This window comes from Daktulosphaira vitifoliae, unplaced genomic scaffold (genome assembly GCF_025091365.1).
Source record: "Daktulosphaira vitifoliae isolate Bord-2020 unplaced genomic scaffold, ASM2509136v1 Scaffold_2, whole genome shotgun sequence".
NCBI lineage: Eukaryota > Metazoa > Arthropoda > Insecta > Hemiptera > Phylloxeridae > Daktulosphaira > Daktulosphaira vitifoliae.
The window spans coordinates 19,709,335-19,720,684 of NW_026099573.1; the positions used below are offsets into that span (position 1 = coordinate 19,709,335).

The 11,350-nt window shown below is 25.1% G+C and overlaps 1 protein-coding gene across 3 annotated transcripts; it reads left to right on the top strand.

Annotated features, from left to right (window-relative positions):
* Window positions 1-2,360: 2,360 nt before the first annotated feature.
* Window positions 2,361-10,751, top strand: LOC126897769 (cytoplasmic dynein 2 intermediate chain 2-like). 3 transcript variants are annotated; one of them, XM_050671626.1, is made up of 11 exons: window positions 4,480-4,884; window positions 6,009-6,056; window positions 6,249-6,330; window positions 6,802-7,008; window positions 7,537-7,658; window positions 7,724-7,836; window positions 8,259-8,463; window positions 9,159-9,286; window positions 9,579-9,721; window positions 9,786-9,976; window positions 10,042-10,751. In XM_050671626.1, exons 1-11 carry the CDS (start codon window positions 4,838-4,840, stop codon window positions 10,073-10,075), a joined length of 1,320 nt encoding a protein of 439 aa, XP_050527583.1. In that variant the 5' UTR covers window positions 4,480-4,837; the 3' UTR covers window positions 10,076-10,751. The 3 variants fall into 3 exon arrangements, with proteins under 3 accessions (XP_050527584.1, XP_050527583.1, XP_050527581.1); XM_050671624.1 differs by having other exon boundaries at window positions 4,485-4,884; window positions 10,038-10,751; XM_050671627.1 differs by lacking the exons at window positions 4,480-4,884; window positions 6,009-6,056 and adding an exon at window positions 2,361-2,907 and having other exon boundaries at window positions 10,038-10,751.
* Window positions 10,752-11,350: the final 599 nt, after the last annotated feature.

Sequence of the window (11,350 nt, forward strand, 5' to 3'; positions counted from 1 at the left end):
TCATGCAGGTTTTTATAATCATAGCATACTTTTGTTGGTGGTTTTTGATCTTCAGCCTCGAGGACTGGATGAATCTTTTTTGTACACTGAGTAAAGATACCGAAATTTTCTCCTTTACTCTACAGTTGCCCGAATCGTAACATTTCTCTCCGTCACAAGCCAATACCAATCACCCGGTCTCTACGCTGGTGGTGATAGATTGGTATAAACTACCTCCAGTAGTTGCTTTACTAACATCATCGTTGATAGTTTTGTGACCTTTCTGCGTATTCATTTGATGACAACATCTGATGGGTTTTCCTTCCATTAATCCAAGGTCTATGAGGTCCGATTGGAAGTGAATTTATAAAGAAGATACATCCGAATATAATTCACTCTTGAAACTCTACCATTTATTCGACCACATGACGAGAGACTTATATGACGGCTCCTTGTATATCTACAGGGTTAACAAGAATCCAAGAGTTTTATTGTTCGCGACCGCTTATTTGTCAGTTTTCGAAAGAACCACAAAATTCGTGACTCATTTGTGTCGAATGCTTATAACAGTTACAGAGCAGCTTACATAATAGTCATGACTAAAAAAAGGACAGGGAGGTCGTTGAAAATCAGTTTTTTCAATTTTACTACAGAAACTACCTAAATTTGGATTTTGTAAGATTAAAGATACTTAAAGGTAAGGAAGGGAAAACTTAAAAAAAGAAACCATGATGATTTCATTATTTCTTAAAATCTATCAAACATAATAACACATACTTGCTAACATAAAAGCCTCTTGTGGTACACTGTGTAACTCACAAGTACTAATACTCGTACGTGTACGTTAATTTAAAAAATTCAATTTCGATTTAATTTTTGAATATCAAAACTTTTGGTATTAGTTTTCTAAGGTAAATATTTCAACATTCTCTAACAATATTATTTTTTAAGTTTTTCATTTTCAATAAAATAAAATCGTTATATATAACATGAGATAAATACGAAGTAGATATCTTTATTTCCAAAAACGATCTATATGATCAGCTAAAACGGATCAAATTTTGCGACTAGTTTGAGCGACATTAAATAGTTACCATTTTGTACAGACCAAAACACAAATCACATCCCCGAAAAGGAAGACCACAGGAAGCTAGCGACTTAATAGTTTCAACTACTCTTTTTAACACATTTCTCCAATATTCGATCTTATTATCTAATTGTTTAATCAATGTAGTATAAATACGCTCTATTTTTTTAAGGTAATAATAGCATCTCTATGCTCTATACTATTTTTTTTTTTGTGGTAACTTAAACGGTCAACAGCATTTTTCTAATCATTAAATACGTCAGTTACAAGTTGTGTTTTTAAAGATGTTTGAAATATACGACAAGGTCTACAAAAAACTACTCCTAAACTTGGAGAATAAACCAACCACAAACGAAAAATTATTTCTCTATTAATCATTTGCTTATTAAACATACTTTTGGTTAAATATCTTGCAGTATCACTGTATACACGTTTGGATTTAATGAAGCCGTTTGTTTTATTTTGTTTAATACCGTTTTTTTGCGACATAATCATGAAAATCGTCATTAATAACCCATTTTGCTGAGTCAGTCTTCAATATTAACGTATTAAAAATATAGTTTAAAAAAACTGAAAAACACGCTTTTAAAGTATATTGAACTAAAAAGTTCAAAATAATTTTAAACAATAATGAACGAAAAATACTAGTATTATTGTGATAAAAGCGTCGTGGGCGCTCAATATACGAAAAATATGGCACAAAGTACCCACGCTTTTATCACAATAATACTAGTATTTTTCGTTCATTATTGTTTTAAGCTTATTTTTAAAATTATTTTGAACTTTTTAGTTCAATATACTTTAAGAGCGTGTTTTTCAGTTTTTTTAAACTATATTTATTTTTTACTTTTTAGTTTTTTATGACATCGCTGTTACAGTCACGGAGAGTTAATTGTCAATTATGACTAGTAATGGATATAATTTCTGTATTGCCAGTTAGTGTGTTTATAAACTCACAACAATGTATCTTATTACCATTGATAATGAAGGCTATATGCTAAGGCTAATATCGTAATAAAAAACCAATAAGCTAACTGTAATTGTAATCCCTTATTTATTATACATGTATATTAACTCAAAAAAAATTGAATCTTTAAATGTTGATAACTAATAATAAACAATAAAAATTTGTTTATATATATATATATATATATATAATGTTGATAATACGCCCGCATGTACAGGTACGAAAACCAAAAATTATACAGGAAAATAGTGTTATCGGCGAGAGGTGAGCGGGGTGGGGTGAATGCGTTACGATAGTCTAGTCTCAAGTTCATAGACGACCTGATACGCGGAATAATATAAGACGTGCGCGTGGAGATTTACAAACACACAACATACAAGTGAAACTAAGTGTGTTAAAAATTATATTAGTTGAATAGGAAAACCTGCAACTATCTTCTCGTTCAATAACTTAAAAGTATTTTTTATTTTATTGTCACTAACCTGAGCATACGTATTCTCAACAATAATATTTGTTTTATTGTCACTAATTTTTGTACAAAAAGTAGAAGAAACTGTTTTGTTAAAAATGTTAGTTTACTTTGGTGTTTGATTTAAAACATTTTGTAGTATATCACTTTTTATTTTTGCAATTTTTTTACATTGGTCATCACTTAAACGTTTTCTATTTGTACTCGTGTTCATAAAATAAGAAAAATATTGAACAAAAAAATAAACGTAAATTAAAAAATGCACTCAATATGAGCTACGCGAACACTAGTTGAAATATGACAATAAAATCACCATATATGATTTGTTTTTCAAAACAGATTTGAAGATAACATTAGTCAATTTTTTTCGGTTTATACAACTCTACAGAGACAACGATAAGAAAGGTACTATACAAATTATAAACTAGTATTTTATTAATAACTTCTTCTATTGTTACCAGGAAATTGAAAATATATTTGACTTTGCTTATAGCTATTAATATACATTCATAAATACACAAACGAAAACAGTTATGATAATTATTAGGAGATCAATATGTCATAACAACATTAAAAAAAGAAACTAGTTTTTTATAAATTTTCCAAACATAAAAATTTGTCGGTCTCTACTTTTGCCACCCTTCAATATTTGCCGTTGTAGGCAGTTGCCTAAAATACCTGCATATAAATACGCCACTGCTTACACTGTGTTTTACATCCTTGTCAATACCACCATTCTTTTGCACAATTAATCCTTAACACTTAAAACTTTTCACCTCTCCTATCACGTCCTCGCCTATTGTCACTGATCTCATTTCGCTTACCTCGTATTCTCCTTTGTCAAACTTGTACTTTACATACTCTGCCTTACTCCTACTTAGTCTAAACCCTTTTTTTTAAGAGCTGATTTCCACACCTCTAGTCTTTGATTATTTTCCTCCCTATTTTTTCCTATTAATACTATATGTCAGCGGACAACAAGCACCACGGCATTTCTCTTTATATTTAGTAATTGCATCCATCACTATAGAAAATAAGTAAGGGCTTAAAGCAGGTTGGGTTATATTTGAAAAGGGAAGTAATATTGTTTAAATATATTATTATTTTTAGACATATGAAATATATGTTTTTAAGGTCACTAAATTTTTTCACTGTATATTTGCCAGGGATTGAAACCGGTTTTCTAAAAACCGATTGTAGTGTTACGCTACAGATTTTTTGCCGTTTTTCAGTTGTAAGAAAGTCCGTTCAACAGCGCTGTTAACTTTTATTCAAAAAAATATAATGTGATGTACTTTTTCTTTAATAAGATAAATAGTAATTATTGTAAACCTTTTTATGTTGCATATCAGTCCAAACGGGAACTCGCAATTTAAAAGATATAGAAATACACATTTATTTATTACAAAATATTAAAAAATAAAGTAATCAGTAAACAATTTATCTACACTACCCAAGTGGTGGCGGGCGGTATAAGGTACGCCCTCGTTTTTTATTGTGTTTAACTAATTCTATCTTCTTCTTTAATAAGTTGAAAATGAATATAATGATCTCGATTATTTTTGCCTACTAGATTAATTTAGAGCATACGCTGCTCCTCAGGGTAGGCTTTTCTTTTGTTTCTTTCCTCAAATCTCATTCCTTTAATATACAGAATTTTCAAATGTGCGCTCGTAACTAACCGTGATCAAAATTTTACGTATTAAAATTCATTTCTTAAAAAGTTAGTTAATCTTCAACGGTGATCATAACCTTCGTGTTATCAACCATGATCTAGATTACTCGTTTCGAATATTCCTTTAAATCTTTTGCAACGTTACATAAAACAACGGGTAAGAAATCGTGATCCAAAGGATTATTCTTCTCTCTTTACCTAAATTAATTAATTCTTAAAGTAAGACTGATATGATAGGTAATTATTTAGTATAGATATATTTGTTTATTTTAAAATAAAATTAAAATAAGTTGATTATTTGAGCAAAATTGTGTTGTGATTTCGTATTATTGGTAAATTTAAGTTAAGTAATATAAACTCAAAAGTGTACAAACGTAGAATCGTTTAACGATTAAAACTAATTAATTTTTGGTTTTTTTAACCATACACTACCCAAAATCGGTTTTTAATATCGAAACCGCAAATAAATCAATTAGTTTTAATCTTTGCAAGTATTATAATAGAAGTTAAAACCGCTTTTCTAGTTAAAATCAAAATCGATAAAACCACTTATAACAAAATTTGGTTTCTTAAACCAAAACTACAAATAAATCGAACGTTTCAGTCCTTCATGTTTGAAGAGACTTAGTTAAAAATTATCATAAGTAATAAACATGGGAAATGATGCAGGAAAAAATGATTAGATATCAAAGACAAATATGTATAGAGTAAGACACTCATTTCCACGAAATTTTGAGCTTTTCTTATAAATTTACTGTTAATAGTTAAATTAATTTTAAAGAATAATTTATTAAGGATAAAAAAGTCATTTTTTAGTTATTGAAATTTTTATATTTGAGTAAAGAATAAAATCTTAAATTTAATTATCTTAAATGGATATTTGTGTTTTTAATTTTTAATAATTGATGTTTTCTAATAGTCCCATATTCTTATTCTCGTATTAAACGCAAATTGACTATCGTAAATTGTCATATTTAAGAAAATAGAGAACTAAAATTGCATATATTTTCATAAAATAAAAAATATTAAAAATGTTGACTTTTAATTTTTTTATGTATATTTTGGTCTTTTAATGTATATTTAAGCACTAAAATTAGTATTTTTAAGTGCATATTAAAGCGATTTAAGTAACATTTTTATATGTTGTAAGTTATGAGTCTTGTTATCAAGTGAAATAATTATTAAATTTGATTTTAGTAATACTATAAAATTAAAAATAATAGATTTTCTTACAGTTGTTATAGTACATAGTTGAAATTTATATTTTATTTCAAAAAAAAAAAACCTTTTATATAGAGAATAAAATTTCATTATAAAAATTTATCTTTTATTTTTTTTATTTTTTAAGTAACTTACTATTAAATTTTAATAATTTATATGTTATTGATTTTGCTGTACACATAAAAGGTTTATTTTAATGGAAATATAAATTCTAACTATTCACTATAAAAACTACAAGGAAATCTATTTTTTTAAATTTTATAGTTTTACTAAAAACCACTTATTCAACTTATTAAAAACAAATTTAAAGCTACTTATTAAGCTAAAATACACGAAGAAGGTCCCATATTAAGTTATCAGTTAAATTAATGTAAAAAAAACTTATTATTTAAATTAAAAAATTATGCTAATTTATTATTTAACTTTTTAATGCCCGCTTTGTAAGTTGTTGACATTTTGTTACTATAGTAACGTAAACTACCTTTAAAAAAAAAGGTAATTTAGCATTGATGGTAATGTTTCTATAATTATAAGAAATTAGAATACTATTAATTTTGTTTCAATTTTTTAATATAAAAACATTATAAACATTGAAAATGTTTACTGATAGTCATGTAGATGTTGTTGGATTCAAACACACAGATTTACCAAAAAAAGAGTAAGTTCATTCATAGTACTATAATATGAATTAATGTTATATATATATAATATAACTACATGATAATTATTATGTAATAACAAATGAGTTAAATAAATAATTTAAATTCTCTGATTACTGATTGTTTTTTTTTAATTTTGAAAAATTATTCATAAAAGAAACTATTTTATTAAATTAAATCTTATATTTTAGAAAATCTGAATTTTCCTGTCAATGTGTAGGACTAGAATTAGTTGATAAGCAGTGTTCCACAACAGATGTTAAGAGTGTATTTGTAAGTAAATTATGATCTTCAAATAAAAGATAATTTCATAATTTGTACTTCAGTACAGGAAACAGGGGCTAATTTATACAGCTCTTGCTCTCGCATCAATATTTTAGATAGAGATGAAAAATGCTATAAAATTATTCATTTAAAAAAAAATTATTTAATTTCTGAACATTATATATTAAAAAAATAAATGTATTTTTCTAAATTATCAAATATGTATTTAGAAAAAACATGTTTTTTAAAAACCCTGATTTAGATAGAGCAGGTGTTATTTAGCATGAACTTACACCGAAGTCTTTTAAACTTATAGATAATAGGTTTTAATTGATAGTACTGAGTTAGTGGAGTGGAGTTATTTTAAGACCAATATAAAATTCTGATCTTAAGCATACCGTAGAATTTTTCTTTTTATTTCATGGTTCTTTTTGCTATTAAATGTTCAATAAAATAATAATTCATCAAACTGTTGATCAGGTACAAACTTATGAAGAAAGTTTAGATAAAATCAAAAATGTCGATATGATTGCATTAAATACTTCATTAAAAAAATGTCTCGAAATACTCAAAAATGATATTAGTTATTGGCCATTTGTTGATAACAAAATAGAATCAAACAATACAGATGTATTACAGGATGTGTTTTGGAGTGTATCTCTTCAAAAACAATTACATTTCAGTCAAGTAAACATGTTTCAATACAATTAATAGTTTTAATAATTTTTTAAAATTAATATTATTAAATTCAATTGAAATATTTAAGATGCAGTGATTAAATATTAATTAACTATTCATGAATATCTATTATAATAATTGGTGCACATACTGAGGTTATAGGGCTTACTTAGCACCCTTAAGTTTTTGATTCAATGTAAGTTAAAGTGGTTAAACTTAGAGTAATTAAATATTTTACAGATATCATTACTTAATTTTTGTTAATAATTATTTTGTGTTTCTTCGCAATATTTTTAAATATTTTATTAGTGCATTAAATTAATATGACTAAACCAACAAAATATGTTTTTAAGTTTAACCACTTCCCCAAGTTGGCCGATGTACAATTCTATGTAATAAATTTTATATAATACTATTTATTATTAAATTACTTTTTATTTAGCTTCAATTTAAAATGGTAAATGTATTGATTTTAATATCATTTTTCTACAATATACTTTAAAGAAAAAAAGCAAACTCATTTTTCAAATTTAACAGAAAAAAATAAGTGCAATTAGTTGGAATTGTAGTGGTGATAACTTGGCAGTAGCAACGTCTCAGCATAATCACTTAGAATGGTGCAATCATCTTAATTTTATTTTTGTTTACTCTATGACTGAGTAAGTAGTTAGTTGTTTAGACTTATTAAGAAATATGAACATTTTTACTAAAATTATTTATACAGTATAGCAAAAAATAAAAACATAATAGTCAATAAAATAGAAGTTACTTCATGTATTAACTGTTTGGCAACTCATCCGACAAATGAACACCTCATTACAGCTGGTTTATTTAATGGTAATTGAAAATATAATTTACAATAGTTCTCTTTGTTTAAACAATCGGTTCACAAGTTCAATAACTGAAGATACTTGTTTTTTTTTTTTAATATATTTTATTTTTAATGAGTTAACTTCTTGATTTTTGCATAATAGACTTCAATGTCTGAATGCATGGGTAGATTAGTAACGTTTCTATAGAGAGGGAACACTCATACAAAAATTGTTGGCCCAGTAAATTTATTCCAATTTGATTATTATATTGTATTTTTTTTTAAGTGAAATGCAAAAATAATATCGTAAAAATTACAGACTTCCAAATTTTTGGAAGTTTGTTTGCATCCCGTTAAAAAAAAAAATTTAAGACTGTTTCAAAGGTAATGTATGTAGCTTACCCCAGTAACAATAACTGTTTTAATGAATATACATTTTTCTATTTAGGTGAGATTTTAATTTGTAACACAGAAGTTTTTGATGGGTGCATGAATATTATTTCATTAGATTGGCATACACAAGTAGTTACTGAATCATTATGGTTCATAAGATCTGACTTTCGAGCCATATTAGTCACATCTGGTAATGATGGATACATATGTGTTGGAATAATAGTTGATAATAATATAAAATTAACTCAACGATTATATAGGTAAATACTTCTGAAAGAAATAACAACATTTTTAAAGGATTTTTTTTTTTTGTTAACTATGTGGTTTTATTAGAATATTCTTATAATTTAATAAAAGTATTTCAACAGTAAATTTATAGATAATTTAATAATTCATTTGGTACTAAATTACACTTAGTTTATTTCTAATTTATAGTTATTCTGGTGTGTCTATGCTTAATTTACTTAAAAAATAATTAAAGACTAATAGTTTGTTAATTTAATAGTAATGATATTGCAATTTTTTATTCAAGTACAATTCTAGAGATTAAAAACAATTTTGTAATAATCAGCTTCTAAACTATATAATTTTTTCCTAGAAAAATGAAAAAAGTGAACTTGTTTAGTTATTGCAACAAGCAATTTAAACATGTTTTAAAATGAAATGTTTTTTAACTTGTGGTGTATTTAAATTTGTGATATCTAACATATTTAATTTGTATATTACTTATTATTTTATGTCAGAATTGAATATGTGAGAATTTTTATATTCTATTTTGATGAATGTTCAATTTCAAAGAAATGTACTGATTACTTTTTCAGCAGAACAAAATTTATTTAACTTTTATTCTAAAATTTAAGAAAATATTATTTGAATTCATATCAAAGTTTTCTTTAACTTATACAAAATTTATGTTGAAGTAAAAATGTTATTAATATTTTTTTGTTATATATAGGTATTTGATAGGCTTACCTGATAAAATAGGAATTCAATGTTTTGATTTCTCAGAGAGACATTTTGTTACAAGTTTACAAAACGGAAAATTATCATGCTATTTGAGTTTAACAGGCAAAAATAAGAAAGGTAACACTAAATAAATAATATATTATTACAATAACTTATTTAGCACACTATTCCACACCACCATAAAGAGGTTGTGTGCTAGGCGCGTTTTTTTTAAAGTGGTTTCCCCAGTAGGCCTAATCCACTAAGAAATAATTACTTAAATTGAGACTGTTTACAATTTATGTAAATTTATCTATTGGTAATTTGTGAAATTAATTAAACATTAGCTTTTAATAGAATTTATTTATATTTTGTTATGATTATATTAATTCAATAATAAAATTGTATTATTATATTCAAATTTCTTAAGAGGATGTTATAAAACCTGTTGCAATTAATGACTACCAAGGCAATTCTTTAATGACAGAGTGTATTAAGTTATGTTCAAAAGATAATGATTTATTTGCTGTAACTCAGTTTGATTATTCATTATTGTTGTATAATATTAATCAGGTAGAACAGATCATTTTTTACAGAAACATTTTTGTGCATAAAATATTTTCTTTTTTGTTTACAGAAAAGTCCAATCAAAATTTTTTATCATGACAAGTTAATCACTAAGGTGTTATGGAGTTTAGACAAGGAATATTTAGTTTATATTGGTACAGAAAATGGTGAAATTGCAACAGTTGATATAACAAAAAATATTACAGTGATGATAAAAAAAATTAGTGATTTTAATGTGATTTCCATGAAGTTGAATAAAAGGTTGTAATATTTTAAATTAAATTTATTATATTTTGAAGTTTAAGCATAATTATTTTGACAGAAAGAAATTCATTGCCATTAGTACAACAGAAGGGGTAATACACATAAGTAGCATCCAATAAAAATTTATGGAAAGATAAAATATACAAATAATTTATTAAATGAAGATAGAAAATTTGTCAATAGCTACTTTAACAAGAATGAGATCGCATAAGGAATATTGACAGTATAATTTAAAAACTGCCAAGTTTTTTTTTTAATTTTTTTTTTTTTTTTACTGTTTTTATCTTTGTTCTTAAAATGCTATGTTTTGTCTTAACTTATTAATAAAAAAAAATTTAATTATAATAATAACTTAAACTAAATAAAAAAAAAAAACTATATGTTTATAAATTATTAACAATTTATAAAGGGTTTATCTGTGAAACAATCTAAGTAAATAAATTTTAAAAATCATTTACAAATAAATAAGTTTTAATTGGTGATACTTCTTACATTAGGAATTGGAACTATTATATCTTAACTGAAACAGTCTTACAAAATTTCCAATTCGTCAAATTTCATGTCAAGAAATTAATTGTATTAAAAACAATAAAATAACTTATTACAAAAAAAATAACACAGTAATATCACACCAATGGCCGTAATCCTTCCAGCAAAAATAAAATAATTGATTAGCCAATTAAACAGGACATTTACTGGGTATTTTATAACACAAGTTATATTTAAAGCTGATCTACTGACAAATAAAACAAAAATTTAAATAGTAATAAAATTAGTGTAATGGTCCAATGGGAAATTTACTTAAAACTAATATTCATCTCATTAAGAACATCAAAATTGTATAATTATTATTACATAAGTGACAACCACACAATTTATAGAATACATTCTTATAACACATTACAAACACACTAATAAAATTATTTTTTTAATCTCACTCATGTAATAATTTTGATAGCCTTAACTCATGATATGAAATGCATACCAACCTCATAAATATAGTTTTTATTAAACCTAATCTGCATTATACAGTCGGTGGAATTTTGAGCTAAAATACTTCGTATTTATGAGATTGACACATACAAAATTTTTTATTATTGTTTTAACTCATCACATATCATTGCACCATTTTTTATAAATAAATTTAAATTTATTGATAATTACATTTATAAGGTACAACACACATAAAGACCACTATACGAAATACATATAGTAAGTGACCTTAAAAATATTATTGTTTTATATCACAATTATTAGACTTAACTTAATTAGAATTGGTTTCACAATAAAATATTCACTATAAATCATACATTAAGCTAATTTACCAAAAAAATACTAAGTAAAGAATTAAAAAAAAAAAAAAAAAAAAAA